Source organism: Lepisosteus platostomus, chromosome 17, assembly GCF_059453375.1.
Source record: "Lepisosteus platostomus isolate fLepPlt1 chromosome 17, fLepPlt1.hap1, whole genome shotgun sequence".
Classification (NCBI taxonomy): Eukaryota; Metazoa; Chordata; class Actinopteri; order Semionotiformes; family Lepisosteidae; genus Lepisosteus; species Lepisosteus platostomus.
This window is the reverse complement of record NC_142627.1, coordinates 24,289,042-24,312,621: the sequence shown is the minus strand read 5'-3', so window position 1 is coordinate 24,312,621 and position 23,580 is coordinate 24,289,042. Positions and strand designations below refer to the sequence as shown.

Sequence of the window (23,580 nt, the reverse complement as noted above, 5' to 3'; positions counted from 1 at the left end):
CCAGCAGCAACCTTAGTTTTTCCCAGGAGGTCTCCCATCCAGGTACTGACCAGGCTCACACCTGCTTAGCTTCAGTGGGTTGCCAGTTGTGAGTTGCAGGGTGATATGGCTGCTGACGTACTTGCTAAAGCAGCAAGTAATGTAGTACTTGCTGCTTTAGGCTCTTCGAAATTTGCTGTGGAGTCAGAGCTCATTGAAAGTCTATATACCGTGGAGGTTGACATACAAATGAGATCATGTGCATGCACAAAACATAACATCTACTTGGATGAGAATGCCATGTGCATCTGAGTGTGTAGTTGCTGGTGTGAAAAGGCCAGAAAGGCCGACTGGTTTGCAGCAGATTAAAGTTATTGTTGCAGGAGCCAGGAAAGCTTGTTTTGCGATGCTGGTTGCAGTGGAGCAGGAATGGAGTCCTGAGACCTGTTGCAGCCAACTGCAGCTTTCCTGTGCTGAAGCTGTGAAGCGTCTCTGGACAAAATAGTGCTGGGCTTTACTAAAAGGAGAGGAACAAATCTGGCGGTAATACCAGGAATGTCTCGGTAATTAGGAACCACTTTATCGAGACAGGGTTCACACAAAGATCTGAGGACAGCAGAAGGATTTTCTGGGCAGCCATCCCTGACTTATCTGTGTCTCCCTGAGAATAAGGCAAGTCTTTATTTAGGCAGCTGAAAAGAGCCTGGAGAATCACTAAAACAGTCTGCTGAAGACTCCCTAGCCCACTGCTTTATGAGGAGTGTTTTGTTGAAGGCATCTGTCTTCAGGCAAAATTTGTACTTGGAAGAGGATTTAAAGAAAATAAAACGGCTTTGTATGACTATTCATGGCGTATGAAAGCATGATCTTGATCTCATCCGGATATGCCTTCCTTGGTCAGTGGGTGTGCTGCACCAGTGCAATTCTTTCCCTGCTTTGGGTTTCTATTTGAACCACATCTTCTGAAATGCGTGTGAGGTGCTGCTGTACCTGGTCCTGCTGTACCTGTCCTGCTGCTTGGTGATGGCTTTAATTTCACTGTTTTACTTTCAGAAAATTAATTTATTATTCCAGCTATTTTGACTTTTCCACGTAGCAAGAATTTGTTGTGCCAAATTTTCACAACAAAGTTGGTATTATTTTATCAGAGTAAAGAAGCACACCACAACACTCTCTGTTGCACTGAACTCAGTTGACCTTTTGAATCTAACCTTAAAGAAGTCCATTCCTGCACCCTAGTGGAAAGATTAAGTGTGCCAACTTCTTTACTGTGGGAAAAATGCCCAATTTTAATAAGCTTCTGAGAAAATAATCCCTACAAAGACAAATGTTAAACTTTTGATTCCAAACCATTTGGACTTGGTAAATAGGGAAACTGTCAGGAACAGTAAAACATTTCTCATTGTTTAATTGCACTCAAATTCCAGATGTTTTCTTAGGCTATAAGACAAATATATACTTTGCTAGACTGGAGAACAACGTGCGCCATGTCCAGCAGTTTGCAATGAGGAGCGACAACTCACTTCACACTTGCTTTGGATTGCAAAGAAACAAACTGTAGCAACCAGATGTCACTGTATTCCACACACTGTATTTTCCACAACAGAAGGGTGTTACAGAAAAAGATTAACATGTAAAAAGCTGCACTGTTCACAATCTGAATGATACCCAATGAAATAAGAATGGCATAACGACGAAGGACTTCAGGGCATCTCATTCAGTAACTGCAGCACTGTAAAAACAATTCCACATTTCCACAGTGTTGTCTGAAGACACTTGAAAACTAGCTTTCCTGTTTACAATATTTTTACTGCTTTCTGAACTTAACTCTTTTCACTTAATCCTGAATTTAAAAAAACTGGGATTTCTTTGAATGACTCCTTTCAGACAAACCTAATGGCCTTCTCATTTTCCATCTTTCTTATGCTCAGTGGAATGTATATGATGCCATCATGCTATGAAATCTTAATTCTTCAGGAGAGTGTTATGTTAAGCTCTTATAGATTAGTGAGTGTATAATAGTCGTTATGTTAGCTCTACAGTAACAATAGCACAGGCAGGTTTAGTTGCCATTTGAGGTTTTTGGAAGGTCCACTTTCTGCTGATCCATAATCCTTATGGTTTTTCCTGTGTTGTCCACATTTCTGATCAGAGTCTCCAGCCTTCTCTTGATTTTCTTCTGGTCCTCCAAGGCACAGCTGATGACTATGGTCTGGAACTTCTGATCCACAGGACCCAGGGGTGCCTCAGTGATACAGGCTGCATGCAGAGACATCAGGCGCTTTCTGGCACCGTCCAAGTCATCCAGAACTTTGGAGGCGATCTCATCAATCTCAGACGTCGCCTTCCTCAGAGCTTCCTGCTGCTGGGGGTTACGGATGGTTTCCACGGAAACCTCGACAGTCAGGGTTCGACCAAGCAGGCGGTCTGCGGTCAACGTCAGCTCCTCCCGTTCCCCTGAAAATGGGAAAAACGGGTCTCTAGAATGAAGACACGGTGTCTGCAGCACAAACAAGATCCGAGGTGCACAATGGACAGCTCCACTGATTGACTGATTCTAGGCTGAATTCACTAAAACTGTGCCCTCCTGATTTATTCATTCCTCTGTTGAAAACGGAACAACAAACATCATAAGAAATAATTGTTGATTGTATCTTGTTTCAAATATCACTAAAAATGACTTTTTTTACTTTACTCAGCAGGAAACTGTCTATGTGTGATGTTCTTTGTTCCTATTTAAACAGGGGAATTATTAAATCTGGAAGCTACAAAGACAGTTCCTTTATCTCGCACCCTATTGCACTGTTGTCAGTTCAAATGAACATTTTTGATCATCGGATTTTACCAGACTGCACTGGATGGGTTTAACTAGGGTCTAAGAGGACCCCACAATCAAAGAGAATATATATATGTATGTACAGTACATGAAAAATCGATGCTCTTAAAAAAGTGGATGTGCTCTGATAGCACAGTGGATCTGTTGACATGTAGATCTGCCTTCAATATTTTAACAAATAGTAGATTTCTTTGAAAACTAATCACAGACTTCGGCTTGATGTTATATCTAAATTGGGGCATCTGAGAGACTGCTTGAGCAGGATGTCTTGTAGCCAAACGAGGTTAAAGAAACCCTGCTCCAGACTATGTATGCTGCACATGGAAAGGGTGCAGGAAATAAGATCCACGGTTTTCACAGACCTTGTCAGTCTTCACCTGTGTGACAGCTGTCCGTGACCTACAGTGTGACACTCCTCTCACTCACCATCACTGATGGTTCGCATCTCCTGGCTGTTCTTCACAGACTGAATCATTTCCAGCAAACTTTCCTTCTCCTGCTCCATCGCAGTCGCTGCCTCTCGTAACGCTTCCACTCTGACAGAAGACAACAATGTTTAAAGTCTGTTTTACTTCATGAAAGAATCGACTGGCCTTAGTAACACATTTTACATTTAATGCTGAAAAACTACACCAATGGGTTTGCATTTTTTCCATTTGAGATCAGCCTATTTAAACAATGCTATTATATTCAAGAACAAACTTAGGTTGTGAATATTGGATATGCCTGAGGAAACCAGATGGTTATATTCTTGTTGCACTTAAGAATTGTTTTCAAATTTAAGTAAAGTAGGATCATTATGTACAAATATATCAACTGCCAAGTGGTGTAAAAATATTTATATGTAGTGTGCAGCTAGATCCAGGACAATTATCTCTGCCTCAAAATGTTCTGGACAAAAATCAGAAAACACGTGAACTACATTTCCAAAGAAATACATCCTGCGGTTCTGTAATCTCCTTGTAAAATGACACTCATGTGAGGAATGTGAACCTACTGTACGGTACGTGTTGAACTGCAGCTGTTTGGAAGAAACGGACAGGTCTAGGCTTTAAACAGCCAATAAGTTAAATGTTCCTAGCAGTAAAATCACAAGGCAGTGTTGACGAACAGCAGGTTTTCGTATGAAAGTGTGAAGTGGATTGCGCTGAAGCGCAGCAGCCCCGAGAATCCCCAAAAGGGGCTATTTTTAATTTACCAAGACGGCACGTGGGAGTCATTGAGCAAAGTCGACCCCCCTTGTCCACCTGTTTTTCATACAATACAAAAATTGAAATATTTGCAAACGAGCTTCAAAACAACAAAGTGTGCCGTTGTTTTCAGATACAATGTATCTCTGAAGACGAGACTAAGCGACAGGACAAGAATGCGGTCTTGGAAACAAGGTGCCAGAGCCCACGAACACAAGAAAGCGGCTCTAAAAAAAAACTGAAATACAATCCAGTCAAGACGAGCGAACTTCGGCCGCTATTCTTTTCATTTTAAACTTTTAAAAATATTTAAAGTTTTCTAAAACCTCCCCCACCCCAAACATTACCTGAGCTCTAGCTGATCCAGGCTCTCAAGCAGTTGTCCCGATCGATCCGCCATGGACAAGGATCTGCTGAACTTGCTGTTCCTCTCACTTTCATTCATTTTGGCGAGGATCTTAGCTTGAGCCATGGTGCCTGGAAATGCCGATTCCCCGGGAGAGTCGCAGCTCCTTAACCCACTGCTCTCCGATCTTCCCTCTAGGGGCACCTTCTAGCGGTTTCGCTTGCAGCTCGCCGCTCGCAGGCGGCGCCCGTATGTCAACATTTCCAAACATGGGCCGGACCTTCCCTGCCGCCCTCTCCCGGGGAGCAGGCCGAGCGCTCGGCGCAGGGGCGGGGGGGCTCCAGCACAATCCACAGGTCCGCACGGACCCCGACATCTCAGCCGGTCTCAACCCTGCACAGCCCCAGTTCTCCACGGGGTATCACAGACTGCGCCCTCCGTAGCCTCGGTACATTGTAGCCAAGTTGCCCGTGTGACTTGTCGTGGATCATTTCAATCAAGCGCAGACGAACGACCATGACTCTCTATGAATTGGAAATATCCTATTTTGACCATTTATGGAACGGCCGCCTTTGAAAAACAGGCATACATATTAAAGCGGAACGACACTGACATTAACCTCCTGCGGTATCGGTGCTCACAGGCTAGCCCAGTATGATACTATAGCGCCACCGCCAGACAACAGGCTAAATAGACAGGAGAAACGCGAATGTCACGTTATATTTTTCATGACAATTACATGGTGATTTTGTTAACATAACCAATTTCCTCATGTTACACTTTAATGTAATACATTACTCATGTAATGGCTTTAATGTTCACATTTTCTGCGCTTCGTCGTACCTCATTCTGTGCCGTGAAATCACACTGCAGCATGCCAACATACAGTAGGTAGTAAAATTAGATTTTTTATATTTCTTCCAGCTTCACCTTCGTTTCTTTCAGATTTCATCGGGCACTGCACTCTACTAATATATGTACGCATATAGAGATGACCTCAGAAGCAGAACACGTCTCTGAACCTGTTTAACTTGCACTTGGTTCCTTTATGTACAAAATGTACCGTATGCACAAAGTGCACACAGGCTATTAATGAACCCGCAGTACTTTATCTCACAATGGAATTAGCATGCTTGCTTCCACACATTCCCAACCTGCATTATATAAAAAAAAACTGGACATACTGCTCACAGACCTAAATATATGAATTAAAGAGCAGCCTGTTCATGTTATAGCGCCAATACAAGCTCAATGAAGAATGACAAGGATAACATTTTATTCCCCCGTCATCTTCTGAATACGATCTGTCATTATTCATTTTACAGAAAAGATTTGGGGTTTTTTTTGCCTGCAGGTGTGTAAAGTATTAAAAATTAATGTATTAAGCAAACAGAGTTAAAGGCTACCTTTTGAAAAATGTCCTGTGCCGTTAAAAGTCCTACACCCAGAGGAAGAGTATTTGTATTTAATCACTGCTCCCACTCCTGAGAGGCCCAAACCGTACAGGTGCACCAGCACAGGTGGAGTCTGTCAGTTCAGACACTGCGGGCTGCAGTCCGAGCGATGTCTGACGATTGTGAGCCAGTTTCCCCAGACAGTGGCACACAACTGGTTCAGGGCTAAACTGGGTGAGTGTGCAGGCAGCTAAGGCATCCTCTGCCCACAGTGGAACAGCGGGCTGGCAGGGAGCTGTCAGGCATGATACCAGCCCTCCTGTAGGCATTTTCGGACTCCAAGTGTGAGGAGAGCGGAGCGTCTTCCCACTGTGCACTTCGAGGAAGTGTGCAGTCTTTACCACCACCACTGCACAGACACGAGGCGGGCTCTATGTGCTAATTTTATTTTTAAAGATCAAATCGATTCTTCTTAACTAAGAAAAACTAAAAATAGCGTGAAAACCATCTTCAGGAAATCGATCTTCATCTAAATTTACACATTTATACGCTTTATGCCTGGAAAAAAGAAAATATTTGCTCAATAATAAAACATGCTTAACCTTAATAATAGATTTGTATTTTTATTGAATAATGCTGACTTTAATTATTAACATTCCAACTTAAGAGTCATCAAATAATAATAAACACACATTGCTTTGCTTTTTTTTTAAACAGGAACCAGTATTACCAATTTAAACATTATTCAGGTTCATGGGGGGAAAAAAAGATCACTTAAAAGTCATCTTTGGATCAGAACTCCTGAAGGCTTCTAGTGATGGCTTCTTCGAGCTCTGCAGAGATAAGGGATAAAAATGAATTTAGCAATAGAGCATAATACACTTGAAAATCATAATGGACTCGGCAAACCTGTGAGCAACAACTGAAACAGAGCAAGTAAACTGAATGTGCAATTCTTTTTTTCAAATCAAAGTCAGAGGTCAAGTGGCTAATATGGTCACTACTATACTGTACAACTTGGGAAAACAAAGCTTGCAATATCTAATGAAACTGATCTTTCATTTTACATTCCTAAGTACTGAAGCTCGTTTTGGCTGAGTTCAAGAGTCTCCCTGGCTGAGACTCCACGCTTTCTACAGCTGGGTGGGCTGCAGCAATCTGCTTGCTACAACAGTGTCTGCACTGAGAATGTAAATCCACCAGTCAGAACAGATCAGGAACCACCTTACTACCATATTCTGCCACAAATACAGAAATGCTAGTAAGCTGACACACTGCAGCTTGGCTTCACCCTGTTCTGATGGATTCTAATCAGAGATTCCGATTTTCAAGCAAAAATCATGTCCAAATCCAGGTGTAATTTATGTTTTTTTAAAATGATAGAATGAATATAGAATAAAACAAACATAAAACAATTAACATTTATACATTGTGTTTTACTTATTTATTTTAGAACAAAATACAAAAACAATGCTTTAATAGAAAGAAATCGTTTGGTCTCAATGTTCCTGCTTTTGTGACCATTACACAGAGTACAGGGGAAAACAACCATTTTAACCTCAACACTGAAGGCAGGAAAATCCCTTAACTCAAATAAACTCATATCAACAAACAGGTGGAAAAAAAAGCAAAAGCCTAAAATCTATTACCCACTGTAAACAAAAAAATCATAACTGACATGATGATGAAAATTATTTTTTAAAGTCAGCTGAGTGTCAGGTTTGTAATGGTCTCAGGCAGGTGTCTGATTCTGGTCCTGGTGTCTCTTTCAGGTTTGTTAAAAAGTGTGTGTGTTCACCCCCCTAGTGGTTCTAGTCTTGTATGTTTTACACCTAAAATGCAGTTAGATCTTCATGGTGTGACACCCCAGGGGTAGGGGGCACCACTTGAGCTCGGACTGGCGTGTCCCATGCTCTAGACACGCCTCTTTGAGCCTGCTGGGGAACCTCTTCCACACGCATACACGCACTATCCGCCGAGAGCGCTGCTCACACTGGCCGACAGACTCCACCACAACCACGGCCTGACGTCACCGAGCCCCTCGTTCACAGTGACCCTGGTGACACACGAGCTTGGGGCCTACAGCTCGCTTGCTCTTCCTCCTTTCACAGCAACCAGGCTGGGTCTCGCACACAGAGCCTGCAGCGCTCAGAACTCCGTCTCTCCCACCCCAAGTCTCTTCAGGGCACCGTGAGCCTGGTGTCCAGACAGCCCCTACTCTCCCTAGTACCCTGTATCACACCCAGCCCTCCAGCACTCACTACCTCGAACACACTTACACAGCGGACACCCTGACAGCTCTGCCCCCTGCAAGAGCAGCCTGCTGTCCCTTTAACTGTCACAGGGATCCCTAACTTTACAAAGCCTGCTGGATGGCAGAGATGATACAGACAAGAGCTAATTTTAGCCCTGCTCTGCATTCCAAGTATCTATACATTCAGTGTAAGGATGGCTTTCAAGTCTGATCCAAATGCACAGCTGGGGAACAAAGAAACAGGTGGAAAATCAAATTAAATTGGGTAAACCCCCCAAATAAGAATATCTCATTATAATCTGCCTCTTCGGTGCAAAGGTGACAATGGCAGATCATTCTCCTCAGCACACACACAGAACCCTGTTGTTTCAGTCAACCACATGCAGGAGGACATTGTTTCTGGTGTCTATTTCTCAGTTCTGTACTAGAGGTTTGCTGTGGGAATACTCAATTAAAAACAGCACATCATCACTGGAACCCACTTTCAATACAAGCATTTACAGACTCATAATGCTAGTTTGTACTTATTTAAGTATATAATTAACAACAATAAAATGGGTAAACTGTGCAGCAAAAAAAAATGCTGTCTGCATTTTTAGTCTGTATCAGGGTTGGCCAACTCTGTTCCAGAAAAGTCACAGCCCTGGAGCTATTGATCAATTTAGGAAATTGACTTGCAAATTTATCTCTGCTCTTAGAAGACTCTCACATTTTCATTCTGAAGTCTTAAAAACTATTAAACAACTCCTTGTTTTGATGTTAAATCAATTCTTGTCTTTGTTAATAATTGATCTAAGAATGACCTAGCCTAGAGAAATCTTCTTGTTGGGATCTGGAGCGGCCACTGCAGACACGGTGTCTAAGCAGAGCAGTTGTTCAGGCTAGTGGTGAAGATGTCCTCCGCCCTGTGATTTGAGCACGCTGTGACCCAGATAGCCCAAGCAGCAGGACACCATTTGTGAGGGCTGCTGGGATTGCTTGGGCTGTCAGTGTGAAAGCTGCTTCTGGGACCTGCTGGCACTGGTGAGCTTGCCGTGATGTCAATGAGAGCCATCCCGCTCAACACCCCTCTAACTGTAGTGCTGGCTAAATGACCACATATAAAATAGGAAACAAATTCTATTACAATTTACAAAAACAACTAAAGATATTTCTTTGTCCAGGAATGTCCAATCATTGGTCTATGACTAACAAACACTAACAGGTAAGGGTCAGACTAAAACATTAGTTATGATCACAGAAAATGTAGAAGAATCAAAGACTAAAATTATCACTTAGAAACCCCTACTTTTGTCTGCATATAAAGTAATTTTGTACATATTTAGTACATTCCAGCTATTAGTGCAAGAACTTTTTCAATTGCATTGCCCCGGTGAGAATCAAAGTGAAAAAACTAAGCTGAAATAAACTTAGTTTATTAAACTTAAAATAAATTTAGTGAAATAAACACCATAAACAAGTCCTCTAAATGATTCCCACTGGAGACCACAAGATGTGACAGAACAATGAGAAATGCTGAGAGTGCAGAGATAAAACATACCCATATGATACAGGAATCATTCACCATCAATGCAAAGCTAGCAAAGACAGAAATGCCAATTAACAAAACAAGGTCTCTAAAGGTATTAATAAGGCTGGGGCAATGCCTAATCTATTACTATTGATACATTGTCTTCTAAAAAGGTGACGCATTGATCAGCTTTAAAAAATGAATGTGCATCAAAAAATTGATTTTAATTTATTACTTAATTACATGCGACAGGTTTTGAAAAGCACAGCAATACATTTATGCATGGTATACTCAATTTTATTACAAAATAAAAATGGAAGTCTAATTTGGTAATATTGCACCCCGTTCTGTATATTATTTATAAAGACTGTAGAGTATTCTGAAGATGGTGCCCATAATGGCATAACTCCACCAACTGTTGTGCTACACTGCTTTGAAATATGGCTAAACAAGTGCAGCGGTGGATTATAGTGCCTTCTTGCTAGTCCCAGCCAGCACCAATCACAGACTAAATGACCCCCGTTTATACCAGGAGCTGTGCAAGAGAGATTCATTCTTACATACAGCCACTGAGTCAGGCTGGAGGGCTGCAGGGAAGCTCTGGACTCAAACAAAACTCGCCTGGTTTTAAACCTTCACACAGAAAAGAAAAAAAAACAATGCAGCCTGGCCAAATGTCAGTGATCAAATGACAGACTGTATCAATAGACTGATGCAAATGCATTGCCACAGCCTTAGGTTTTAATTGCACTTCAATTAAATAAAAAAATAACCAGAGCAGCAGTAATGGAGATCATTGCGAATGAAAATGCCGACATGACCATTACATTTCACATAATGGCCGTCAAGAAGTCCCCAACAGCTACTCGGCAGTCATTTATAAAAATGTCATACTTAAAAGGCATCAGCTGAAGTTTCATATTAAAAATGTATTACACACCTTTATCATCTTCGGTCACTTGATTTGCCTCTTCTAAACTTAAAGCCAAGGCCTGCTTAATTTCTTCCTCAAATTCTACAGCAGAAAAACGAAAATGTTAATTTCAAAGGATGTTGGATTCAAACCAATGCATTTCAAGTTCAGGCAACAGCAATGCCAGTAAATACTACAAGAGGGCAACACTTCTGTCAGACGGGCCATGTGAAAACTGTAGATGCCTGGGTGGATGCATACAAGTTATTGCACTTGAAATGAAATGGTCATTTCTCTGTACAAATCTCATTAAGGACAAGGTCATGAGTGTTAAAAGCAGAAATGTTATTCTTAATCTTGATTAGGTTAAAGAATTAAGACTGAACTGCAGATAAAGAAACAACCATTAAACACCATAAGAGATTGATTGTAAATCCTGAGAAAGGTGTTTATAAATATGATAATATCAATGACAATTTCTCTATCTCTGACATACTACTGGCGAGGTTCAAGTACCTTTTGCCTCTTCCAGTCTCTCCTCGCCAGCGGACGGAGCCTGAAGGACACAAGGCTGGAGCAAGCAGTGCTTCGAATGATAGTGCCCGTGGTATTCCAGCGTGTCAGGAAACTGCTCGGTGCAGTACTTACATGACACCAGATAGCGTATTTTGTCACCACAAATGTTATGCTTCTCATTCATGTGGGTCTTCAGCTCTTCTAGAGTGTGTGCCCTCACTGGGCACAAGACACAGCTGTAGTTTTCTTTGTGTTTTGGAAGAAGTGCCTTTATGCATTCCGAGTAAGCGTTTTGCTTCTGCTCTTCGCCGGACACCTGGCATGGACAGCTCTGGATGGCACCCTGATCCTGATCCTGATCCTGGTGTGCCGGCTGTGCTGCTCTCTCCTTGGGAGACTCATCCATGAATACATAGTCCTTGCTATGGTAGGACTGGTAGTGCTCCAGGAATTCCTCCTCTGTACCGTATTCCATGCTATCACAAAGCCCACAGAAATATCTGATGTCAACCTGTCCTTTGTGCACATCCTGGAAGTGACGATACAGGGTGTTTGTCTTGAGGAACCTCTCCTTGCAGAGACCGCAGAGGTACTTATGGAAGGAGTGGTTCTTCACCTTGCTGCAGTGCTTGTAAACGCTGCTTTCCGAGTCAAAGAGGTCCTCGCACATCCTGCAGAGCCACTGCCCAGATACACCAGCTACAGCCGGGCCCCCGCCGCCCTGGTCCATGTGGCACTGGCTGACCGCGCTGCTGCCCGGAGGGGCGGGGAGCTCCTCGGGCTCCTCCTGCTCCTCCTGCTCCTCCTGCTCCTCCTGCTCGTAGTAATAAGTGTGGCCATGGTGGCAGTCGGTCACGTGGGACATGATGTCCTCCTTCCTCGGCATTTCGATCTTGCACTTCCGGCACCAAAAGAGATAGTTGTTCAGGTGGGCCCCGCCGTGAAAGCGGCTCATGTGCAAGCCCATCAGGGAAGAGTCCTCGGTCCGCTTCTCGCACACCGAGCACCTGTAGCAGATCTGATTGGCGGCCATGATGTGCTTCTCGGCAGCCGTCTCCGCCGGGAAACGCTGGCTGCACTCACAGAGCCAGACGGTCACGCCGGCCTTCTCTCTGGCTGGGGTAACGGCAGCCGGCTCCTGCCCTCCGCTCGAGGTCGTGCGTCTCCTCTGCCGCTTAGCTTTCGAAGCATCGGGACTCTTCTTATCCATTTCCCGACTGGGGGGCCTCTTCAGCAGGGGAACTCGGAAGTGTTTCGACCACACCTCCAAGCTCTGTGGGTTTTTGCTTTTTTCAAAAAAATTGCAGAACTGCAAGATGGCCTTTTCCATGGTGGAGATGACCTCCACCTTATGTAGCGTCAGCTGCTCGTGCTTTTGAATTTCATTGTCGTCGCGGAATATTTTACAGCACAGGGCACACTGTCCCTTTACCCTCAGCACCTCGACGACCTGCGCCACAGTCTTAGCTGCTTCTGCTACTGGGCTGGCGTTTCGGCACTGGACCCTGTTTATTGGATGAAAAATAAAAAAATGCCAACATTAGCAACCTGGACGGAACACTGCGTCTTTCCAAGCGTCTTTAGAAGACAAAGTAGAAGCTGCTAATAGTATCACCTCAGGGACGCTGTTTTTAATAATCTAAGCACTACATGAAAATGGAGTAATTTACACATACGTAGGTATACTCACTTAAAATGCGCCGTCACCTCCATATGTGAATTCAACACCTTCTTGCAGGCCATGCATCTCACCCGGAAACTGACTTCTTTGCACAGACCAACAAGAAGCTTTTTTGCATATAATGGAATAGGAAGAGGAGCTGGTATATCGGCTTTATCTTCAAACAAGAGTGACAGGACAACATTAAAAGCACAGGCCACAACGAAACATCCCACAATAACAGTGCAGAATTCCAGTATAAGCCTTGGGAAATCAAGCTGGCATTTTGTTGCAGAGTAGAAAAAAACACCTGTTAGACTAGAACTTGCCTGGAAAGGAAAAAAATCCTCTAAAAGTGCAGAAAAACTTCACACTACCTAAACAGAATCTCCTGAAGAATGTAATGTGCTTAATCAACAAAAGAAAACGTTTAGTTCACTTACAATTTGTTGTTTCCATATTGTAATTTTCAAAAGGCTTTGCAGAAATGTTCCAAAATTCTAGTATTTTATATGATTTCTGGTTATACTCAGTTACTGTAACGCATACATGACATATTTGACGTATTTAATAAAAGGTTTGGCAGCAGTTTTGGCAGCCAATAACTTAACAGAGCTATCCTTGCTTTCTCAGCGTCAGAATGGCACACAGAGCAATAGTCACATTTGAGGGAGGGGGGAATCTGTACTCTCGTAGAGCTTCATGCTACAGGAACTGGGGTTTGATCTGACCTGATGAGCCTATAAACTTAGCATGAGCCGTGCACGTAATAGAAGAATAATTGTTTTTGTCTAAACTGAGACTTCAATTATTCTTGTTTCAAAGTCAGATGTCAGGAAGCAACCTGAGAGCATACAGAAGGACCTGAACTGCTGCAACCCACCTGTCATTAGAAACTTCAATCTACGAGACAGAAGCTTCCATCCAAACTGGGTGTCTAGCTTGCAAAGGTCAGGAAAGATCAATTCAAGGACCAAGTCTCATTCTTTGGAAAGAAGACTGTCAAACAAATTTGACTAGGAACGTGACCTCCTTTTTGAAATATCAAGGGTTAACTGATCTGCTTTGATCAAATGACCCCATAAACATTAAACTCACCACTGAGTTTGAGAGTCTGAACGAAGTGATTTCTTGCCGACATGTGCTGCAGACATTCATCTCTGATGTTGAAAAGGAAGTAACAAGACGGACAGGCAAAGCAGTGAACTGGCTGAGAAGTCAAAGTGCTGGAGTGACCATCTGCATCACTGGAAAAGATCTGAATAAAAAAACCAACGGTGACAAAGCAATAAATTCCAATTCAAAATATAATTGCAATCCTTTTCGTGGCTTGGGTTGACAAAAGATCAACAGCACACAATACAAACACAGAGCCATTGCAGGGATTTATAACTGCTGTCCTACTTTATGATTACTATTGTTATGAAGTAAATCTAGATGCAATGGATCACACCTGGCTTGTGTCAACATTTCCAGCTTCAAAGCAAGGAAATGTTTACTGAGATGTATTGGTCCAGGATTCAGTGATCAAAGCAATTGTATAGTTTACCTTGATTTACCTTAATAAAGTTCTGCTTAAATCATTAAGTGTCAGACTAGAGTCCAGAAAGACGCCATAAAACAGGCAGGTACAGAGGAGAGAGACAACAAGGGAAAGAGGAAGACAAAAGGCGAGAGCTCCTTGTGCCAGATCACCCAGAAAGACCAGATTAGAGCTAATTATTTAACCTTGTTAAGAGCGTTTGCTGTTCTGTGTTTTTTTAGGGAACCCGAAAGTCCTGTGTGAAGAATCCCTTGATTAAAAACAGTCTCTCCTGTTTAGAGGGTGTATTTTTAGAATTAGGGAGATAGGTTCCCATTCATTTTGTGGCATCCAGGTTTGCAGAGAAAGGGATTTCCTCTTCTGTTGGCCTTTGTAGGCATTAAAGAGTCAAATACCTGGTAGCAGTCTGGGGTTTTCTGGGTGGTTAGGACGTCCCAGAGGCCTAACACCTTATTTGAAAGTCTGCACACAGTGTACCTTGTGTGTTTAATGTTTATGTTGTGGGTTGTTTAGTGTGTGTATTGTCACTGTTAATACATATTTGTTTAACCTAGTGTGCCTAAATTATGCCTGTTTTCACCAAAGCTGTACCAGAGAAAAAGAACTCATGTGCCTCTAATTACACCAACCGCCCAGGCATATTCTTAGCAAAATCTTTACAATTGTGGGTTCTGACTATTTAATTTACGAATCGATTAATCTGCTCAGTCATATTCTGATTTTCAGAACCCCCTATTTGTAACACTATTTAGGATTTCCCTGAAGAGGTTGCAGACTAGGATTCCAGTACAGACTATTACTTAAAAAAACACACACTTTTGCAGACTACAGTCCCAGTCAGGATCTTTGAGCTAAGTTTGGAAGTGCTGTGTATGTACATATGTACAGAACACAACTTGCATGCTGGGGCACATCTGTTACCTTAGTTTGCAGATGGTTCTTATACTCCTGCTCAGTTGGGTAACGCCTGCAGCAAGCGACACAGGCATAAGAAATCGATGGGCTCCCTTTGAGCGACACAGTGGGATCACATGGAGAATGGTCAAATCTAGAAACACAATAGATTAAGCTAACACAACTCTGTTGCCTCAAGGGGTTCTGTCAGATAAACTGGTTTTTATTAAAAGGAAAAATTCACAGCAGCTGTTCACTGCCCAAGATGAAACTAGACATCAGAGAATATAAATTTCCTTAGGCTACAGAGGTACGCAAAGATTCCCACTGTAACTTCAAATTCAGAGAAGAATCTTCTTGAGCGGTTCCAATGCACCTGCATTTCCCAAGTGGAAATTTCACAAAAGTCTGACTTTTACACTGAAACAAAGGGAAAAGCAGCATCAGAGACTTCAAGAGGGTGAAATATTCTTACTGTAATACGGTGAGGGGTTGAGTCATAGCATCCAGGCCCCTTGAGACACTTGTGGAGAGATGGTATTGCGGACCGAGACTATAAGCCCCAGAATGGGACGTGATTCAGACAGCGGCTGGGCCACTGCAGTTGCAATTGACCACCGGTGACTTATGAAAAGGGAGTGGCAGCTGATGGCCAGAGAAAGAGACGAAGAAGTGGAACTTTACAGAGCAATCTCTAAGACTCCTGAGAAAAAGAATACTGGGCCTATGAAGAGCCCATGAGTTGACCATCTGAAGTTTCCATAAGCTTTTCCATAAAAAAGGCTTTTAAAAGGCTGCTATTTTTTTTCACCGTTGTGTTGCTCTCTAAAATCTGCCAGGGAATGGTTAGCTAGTGCTCCGAAACGCAAGCTATGGTTTCATTTCCCACTTTCTTAGTGTACCAGTGGCACTCTTCCTTTGGGACCAGTTACAAGCAATAACACAGTTACTGTACCAAGTACACTGTGTTAGAGGAGACTTTGTCTTTTGGATGAGACATTAATATGCAGCCCTGAATGTTCATTTAAGATCGCAGTTTGAAAGAGCAGGTGTGAGCCCCTGCTGTTATCGCTCAATTCCACTATGGGCTTATTTTAGCCTACTTAAAGTTTCTGCCTTCATTTACTAGGTGAAATAATTCCTCTAGATGTGTAATGAGACTCATAATAGCTTAAATGAGTCCACTTCTTCATGTAGATCACTTTGGGATGAAAAGCACTCATTTATAGCCACTTCTTCCGATACAGAGTCACAGGGGAGCCAGAGCCTCCTCTCACCAGCAATGAGCACAAGGCAGGATGCACTCTGGATGGGAATCATTATAATGAATTTAGGAGAAAATGGACTGATAAATTTAGGAGGATCTGTAGAATTTTTTTCACTTTGATATTATAGTGTTTTTTGTAGATCAATGATAAAAAAATCCTTATTAAATATATTATGATCCCATACTCAAATGCAACAAATTATAATAAAATCCACTGGCGGTGAGCATTTTTGATAACTACTGTTTTATCAGCAGAGTCTCCCCATGAGACCATGCTTCCTTGCAAAATATTTCTGACACTAAAACATCATTATTGAGCATGAACATTTTAAAAATATGAGTGAGTTTCGGTGCATTTTATAGTTTTACTCAAGCAACAAATAACACTAACCTTTTGAGATGACCCATGAGCAAAGGTACATTTTCAAAGGATCGGTTGCAGTTCAATACTGGACACGTGACAGGATGCATCTGAGAAGATGGAGATGCTGCCGATTTCAGAAAAGACCTTGCTCTCCCGTTCAACACACCTGGTTTCAGTCCTGCCATTGACAGCATGAATAAAGTCAGAACTACATGACATTCAAAATCGAAAAATTGTTGCTTTTATTGTTACTGGTCAAGGAGAAAATAAAACCTATTCAATTTCTCTGTCCCATAACTCTAATATAGTACTTAAAGACTTAGAGTAATTACCACAAGAGGGACACGTATATACCAGAGGTCTGTTGCTGACTAATTTGTGTTCTGTTTCTCCTTTCCTATATAATATTTTTGTTCTTTGCAGGTTAAAATCTCTATTTCTCTAAAGCTCACGTCTTTCCTCAGTTCTACATATCATTGTGTTGTGCTCGTGAACCCCTCACAATCGTTATCCTCTCACTATCACAGGCAAAAGCAGCAGCTGATAGATTTGACTACCAGCTCTCTGGGTCTTCTTTGGTCTGTGATTGTGTAGCTGATCCCTTTACGCAAATGATTTTACTCTGTTATTAAAGAGCTAAACCAAACAGAAATCTACTTTTGTCAGTTGTGTGAGGATGCTTGCATATTGTTGGGTAATTATTAAGTATGTGGTTAAAGTGCAATTCATTTGAAAGCAGTCAATAAGGTTGCTAGTTAAAGTCCAGGGCTTGCATGAATTTACCATTAACCCGATTGCTGTGGTTGTGGTTTCTAGGTGACAACTGCTGTAAGGAAAGGTCCAGCCTCCATCACAACAGGCGTTTGGCAATATTAAAGCAGGTCTAAAAGCATGTCATGTGCTTTGTTTTGATACAATAAAATTCAGCAGAGGAAATGCAAAACCACACTTTCCCTGACATCACAGGATTTAAACATCTGGATTGACCAAAGCCCATATAGTCTATAAGTATTGTTTAAATGATAACTTATATCCAAAAGAATAAAATAAACAGCACAAATAAATATTGCTTATTGATTAACGTCCCATTCCTAGTCTCATTTGATGTCCAACTGTACCTGGCATTTTTAACCACTGGTCCACACAGCGCTTGGCATCTTTGTTATGGGGGCTTCCTTGGATAAATTCAAGCTCCTGCAGACCATGTGCCTGCTGTGAATCCATTTTTTCCTGAACCAACGCCAGAGAAACACACATCAGACATTGTAAAATTAATATCAAGCCAAATCCTACCAACTGATTTCTCTGCCAAAAATGGAGATTTGTGCTTTATTGCATCGCCATTGATTGGTCTACGATGTAATTTAGACTAAAATCAAACAGCATGCTGAAAAAGTGTCCTTACTTTGACATAATGAAATCAGTATTCTCCACAAAAGCACATTCAGCTAATTAAAATCTACAGATCATACCCCAGTACTAGTATTCTTTTGAAAAATATATTAATGGTATGAAAGTACTTCTGGAGAAAGCTAGATTAAACTAACTTTTAAAAGTCATTTGAGAACATTTGCTAACCTAGGACATATGCCTTACAAAATTATACGTAAGGCATTAGCCTTGAAAGTTTCATTTTGAAAAACAAAAACGTCTTTTCAAACATGTACAACCAGAAGATAATTTCCTATCACTCAAGTCAAATTCTAAGATTTTGCCTCTACAAGAAACTGTTGGGCAGTCTATTTTGTTACAGGACAAATATATTAAATTATTGAATATCCTTATCAAGAAGATTCTCAAGGAAACTTTTAGACTTCAGAGATAGAGGGCTGCCAATTAATGATTGAGATAAAAACCATTACAGTAGGTTAACAGTGGAAGATGAGAGGTCATCTTTTGTTTAGAAGCACTGTGGGCACTTGATGTCTTGATCACAAGCTCTCCTAATGAGATTATTAAATATGTCAAGATCAAGTCACTTGAACATGAAAGTACATTTCACTACAACCTCAGGAAAACACAGCAATCCTATCGCCAGAGCAGCTGAAACAGACCACATCGCAGGGCCTGCCAGTCTGCGCCCGCAGTCTCACCAGTGCAGACTGCCGACCGCGACGCGATTCCCTCACGACAAACCTTGAAGGCTCTGCACTTCTCTTCTCGCTCCCTCTTCTCCACCGCCACGTGGCGGGCCAGGCGGTCCAGGGTCGAAGCCACCTTCGCCTTCTGCCTGTCGACATGGTCTTCCTGCTTCAGGAGCTGCAGGCAAGCGCACACAGACAGGGGCTGAGACCACCTCCGCGGCTCGGCTCGCCAAAGCACACCGGTACGTCTACGCCTCGTGGTTATTTTGTGGGTCTGTGTCATGATTACTGACAAACCCTAGTCAATCCCTGATCCCTTTCTGCTACACGACTATTACACGGCAGGTTAAAACACCAGTCGACCTGAAATTCATAAAGCACTTGATATCGAACACAAGCAGAAAAGTGTCGTAACAAAATGCATTCATCCATCTTTTATATTATACTTTTTTTCTTTTTATCCTTAATACCATTGTTCCACTTTAGGAAGGTCAGCGGTGAGAGTCAAACGCTCAAGATGAGGTCTGGCTTGAAAAGCCACTGTGGGACATTACCATTTTGAGGAAAAACGTATTGTACAGGCCATCAGTAGAATTTAAGGAGGACTCTGGGGTTAACACCCTTACTCACTGGATACTGAATGCACATGAACAGACTAGACTGGCTGTCTGTAAGGAAACGTCTTGCTGTGATCCCCTACATCGCTGCAGATGTGCTCAGGCCCACAGACAGGGGTTTAACTGCCAAAGGAAAGGGGAGTGGAGTGGAGTGGAGGGGGGGGCAGACCTGACACACCCACAGGGCAGCTCAGAGGAAGCAGTTTCATCCGTTTCTACGAAGACATGACTGGGAGAGGCAAGGAAAAGACAAATCTGAGGAAAAAATGGAAGCCCTCTTCCCCACTGTCAATCAGCTCGTCTTTCTGCAACTGCACATAAGACAGAGGAGGAGCAGGAAAGTGACCCCCGCTTCAGACCACTCTCTCCAGTAGGATACTCCCGAGAGCTCACACAATCTCGCTGCTCCAGGCCAGCCTGGACACAAACATGTGCCACGGATTCAAGCAGTGAAAAGCAGATGGACAGGAGGCACTGAAGGACTTCTTTGACACCAGCTGGAGCAACTTACTTTGACGGGAGTAGCTGAGCTTCCACCATCTTCATCGTCACTCAGCAAGTCTATGTACTCCAGCACCGGCCTGAGAGGGCCCTCCTGTTGACAAGACCAGACCAGGGTACACAAGCACTCATGAGAACATGAGAAAGACTGCTCTCTAACTCAGATTTCTCTTCAGCCCATTAGGTACTTATGGGCTAAGTTACTAGATCTTTTCCAGCTGTGCCTCAAGAAAAGGCTTGGGTATCAACTTCAGCAACATGGCTGGGTATCTTGTTCCACACTCCCACAACCCTTTGGGTAAAGAAGTGCCGCTTGTTCTTGATTTTAAACGCACTTCCATGTAGGTTCAACTTGTGCCCTCTGGTTCGTTCACAGTTCATTCTGAAGAAATGTGCTCTCTCAATGCCTTCGAGAACTGAGGACATTTGCAACATTCCCTTAAGGCCTAATCTCAACTGCTGTATCCTTTTTTCTTGGCCAGAACTGATGTCATGAATAAAAAATACCTTACCAAAGCTATAAAAGCAACATTTGTAAGGTGAGCAGTTTATCTCAGCAGACCCCTTATCCAGGAGAGACTGCAGTGATATAAGACCGATACAATAATAAGATTAACTAAAACAAACTACAGCAAACACAAACAAAATCACAAACCAAGAATCATAAACAATGTACCAAGCAGGAGCGGACATATGTGGATTCCAGTATTTCGGACACTGTAATACAGGCCTGGAGGAGCAATAATTCAGCATCACAATGCACGGACCAAAATAGAAAAGTGCAAATATTAGATACATTTAGTTAAGAGGCTGTAGTGAAGAAACGGTAGATCATATGAGCAGGATTAAGATAATGTTTACGGAAAAGCGTTTTAGTTTTTCTGTCTTCATCTGTACTTATCTGACAAAATACTTACCGACACAAACTGCACCTCATCGGTGGTCTCATCTTCATTCGCTGGCGTCCCTGACATCATAGACACAGGTTTACCTGTGAAGACACGGCGCAGCTCAGTACGGCCACTTTATAAAGCCATGTCAGCTCAAATCAATAAAAGGTGAATACTGTATGCTGTCCTTTGAAGCTCTTCTACAGATGGTCAACGATGTTTTTATACATTCATTTGGAAACAAAATTACACAGGGAGAGCCAGATTTTCTTGAAAAAGAAATCGCCTTTCTAAAATCACTTGAAAAAACGAAGTCTGCGGCATATCAACAAACTTTCTAGAAACCAAATTTGTAACTTCCTGGGAGTAACTTCGATTGCGTAAAATGGGATGAACTGATTTCCCATTTCAAATGACGCACACACGCGAAGATGCTATGTGCATGTCCTGTTTTCCTAAGTCACTGATGTGATCGCGCACATGCAGTCGCCCTTATTTACTTGCCATTTGGTAAAAACAAACGCTGTTCATCTTGGGTTTTTTAACATTTTCCCAGGTCTTGTTGCTTTCAGAGATACGGCTAATACTCACTCCCCGCCGCTGGAGAAATGTGGATTGTGTGCACAAATTATTTTTAAAAAAAAACTCAGATTCGTGCACAGGCCGTTACCCTGGGTCGGTGTTTTCCGCGCACACGAACAGGCCGGAGACAGACGCAGTCTCCCGGCAGCACCACCCCAGCTCTCCGGCCCGCTCCTCCACCGAGCCCGCACACACACACACATACACACACACACGCCAGGAACAAGATGGCCGCCGGGTTCTGGTACCGGGTCGCGGCTGGTGACGCGGATGCGCGAACATCCCGGTGTTTACGGGCCCCTCTCTCCCGGCGAGAGGGGTCTTGGTCAAGGGTCACTCGGACTGGAACAGACCTTGTCCGGCGGTCTCCGTGCTGCCGCTGTCTCGGCACTCTGGCCCCTCAGAGTAAAGGCTGCCGCCCCCTGTTTCGGAGCACTCTGAAAAGAAAGAAATCTGTCTTTAAAGAAATGATGAAAATGAACCCTGACCTTCCGAGCACGTAGGGAAATAGTATGTGCTGCACTATGAACATAGTGATGAAGTTCACAGCTGAACAAAGCTGCACAGACGAAACGTTGCGTCTCTTTTCGTTTCCGCATGGAATAAACATGTATTTCTTTCTCAACGTAGTTATATATATCAAAAAATGGTTTCCAAATATTCGGAGTAAAGAATCAAACTAATTTCTAAACTTGAAATAGTAATGTAACCTGAAATTATCAGTTATTTTAATATAAAGCTTTTGTAGTGACATGAAGAACTAAAAAAAATACAATTTTTCCTTTAAGATATTCAGAAAAAGTTAGAAAAAATGTTTCATTTTTATATACCCCATAGATCACGTGTTATATAGTAAGAGACGCTGTTTCAAACTGTAACAGATTCAACTCTTTAAATAAATCTATTTACACGTTATTTTGTTAAACAATATACCGGGCCAGTCCAGGTAACTGCTGTTGTAGTCCCGTAAACATCTGTGGCCCTTTAAAGACTTACTGATAGATCAAGCTAAAGGCAAATGCAACAATATGAGTAGTGTTAAAATTAAAATAAATGCCGTTCCTCTAAACAGCGGTGCACAGATAACATAGTAAGTGAATATTTAAGGCTAAAACCATTTTGCTCGAAGCCCATGCCACTGAGTTGGTTTATGTGTAGGTGTGAGCCTGGTCAGTACCTGGATGGGAGACCTCCTGGGAAAAACTAAGGTTGCTGCTGGAAGAGGTGTTAGTGGGGCCAGCAGGGGGCGCTCACCCTGCGGTCCATGTGGGTCCTAATGCCCCAGTATAGTGACGGGGACACTATACTGTAAACAGGCGCCGTCCTTCGGATGAGACGTAAAACCGAGGTCCTGACTCTCTGTGGTCATTAAAAATCCCAGGGCGCTTCTCGAAAAGAGTAGGGGTGTAACCCCGGTGTCCTGGCCAAATTTCCAATTGGCCCTTACTAATCATGGCCTCCTAATAATCCCCCTCTATGAATTGGCTACATTACTCTGCTCTCCTCCCCACTGATAGCTGATGTGTGGTGAGCGTTCTGGCGCACTATGGCTGCCGTCGCATCATCCAGGTGGATGCTGCACATTGGTGGTGGTGGAGGGGAGTCCCCATTACCTGTAAAGCGCTTTGAGTGGAGTGTCCAGAAAAGCGCTATATAAGTGTAAGCAATTATTATTATTATTATTATTATGTGACAGACCCTCATTACACAGCAAGGCCGAATAATCTGGAGTCGAGCAAGTGATGAACATAATATTTATGCCTAATACAGACAGCATCTGTAGAATTTTCTAAAGTACATTTTTCATGTTCACATGTACCCTTTATGCTCATAGGGTCCTTCTACAGGTTGGCTCTTGAGTCTCATTTCTTGTAAGTCCAATTTAAACCCACATATTGATTCAATTCTTAAAACACGTTGGAATTTAAAATTAAAAAATGTATGCACTAAACTATACTCAGCGTTTAAGGAATGCTCACCCAATTCCCCACAATATGATTTTACATGTATTTTATAAATTAATCTCTTAAACAAATAAATGAGAATGTCATTAACAGGGAGAGAAAATACATTGCCAGAAGTATTTTCATTGAATTATTTCAAACACGATGGGATTCTTGGCTCTTTAAGCTGTAACAGTCCAATGCCATCTGTGAGCGGATTGGAGTCCTCTTGTTTAACCCTTCCTATACTGTTTAAGTGGTGGTGCAGTGGTGCAGAGGTTAGCAATTGGGTTCAAT

The 23,580-nt window shown here is 42.5% G+C and overlaps 2 protein-coding genes across 14 annotated transcripts; both read right to left on the bottom strand.

Annotated features, from left to right (window-relative positions):
* Positions 1-1,550: 1,550 nt before the first annotated feature.
* bag2 (BAG cochaperone 2) lies at positions 1,551-4,956 on the bottom strand. Its single transcript, XM_088609651.1, has 3 exons — positions 4,353-4,956; positions 3,242-3,351; positions 1,551-2,436 (listed from the first exon to the last, which is right to left on the bottom strand). Exons 1-3 carry the CDS (start codon positions 4,475-4,477, stop codon positions 2,042-2,044), a joined length of 630 nt encoding a protein of 209 aa, XP_088465777.1. The 5' UTR covers positions 4,478-4,956; the 3' UTR covers positions 1,551-2,041.
* A 1,399-nt stretch (positions 4,957-6,355) lies between these two features.
* Positions 6,356-21,818, bottom strand: znf451 (zinc finger protein 451). 13 transcript variants are annotated; one of them, XM_088609639.1, is made up of 13 exons: positions 21,429-21,579; positions 20,786-20,859; positions 19,879-19,962; positions 18,803-18,925; positions 17,785-17,896; positions 16,694-16,844; positions 15,063-15,189; positions 13,697-13,856; positions 12,629-12,776; positions 10,939-12,443; positions 10,450-10,524; positions 9,540-9,576; positions 6,356-6,578 (listed from the first exon to the last, which is right to left on the bottom strand). In XM_088609639.1, exons 1-12 carry the CDS (start codon positions 21,541-21,543, stop codon positions 9,566-9,568), a joined length of 2,685 nt encoding a protein of 894 aa, XP_088465765.1. In that variant the 5' UTR covers positions 21,544-21,579; the 3' UTR covers positions 6,356-6,578; positions 9,540-9,565. The 13 variants fall into 13 exon arrangements, with proteins under 13 accessions (XP_088465765.1, XP_088465772.1, XP_088465767.1 ...); XM_088609640.1 differs by lacking the exon at positions 6,356-6,578 and adding an exon at positions 7,161-8,223; XM_088609646.1 differs by lacking the exons at positions 9,540-9,576; positions 21,429-21,579 and adding an exon at positions 21,694-21,817.
* Positions 21,819-23,580: the final 1,762 nt, after the last annotated feature.

Excerpts from the sequence above, each read along its gene's own strand:
- bag2 (XM_088609651.1), bottom strand. The coding sequence starts at position 4,477 with ATGGCTCAAGCTAAGATCCTCGCCAAAATGAATGAAAGTGAGAGGAAC. Across the intron at positions 3,352-4,352 it reads CTGGATCAGCTAGAGCTCAG|AGTGGAAGCGTTACGAGAGG; the intron begins GTAATGTTTGGG and ends GTCTTCTGTCAG. Across the intron at positions 2,437-3,241 it reads GATGCGAACCATCAGTGATG|GGGAACGGGAGGAGCTGACG; the intron begins GTGAGTGAGAGG and ends TCCCATTTTCAG.
- znf451 (XM_088609637.1), bottom strand. The coding sequence starts at position 21,543 with ATGTGTGTGTGTGTGCGGGCTCGGTGGAGGAGCGGGCCGGAGAGCTGG. Across the intron at positions 20,860-21,428 it reads GCGGAAAACACCGACCCAGG|GTAAACCTGTGTCTATGATG; the intron begins GTAACGGCCTGT and ends GTGTCTTCACAG. Across the intron at positions 13,857-15,062 it reads AGAACCATCTGCAAACTAAG|ATCTTTTCCAGTGATGCAGA; the intron begins GTAACAGATGTG and ends TTTTTTATTCAG.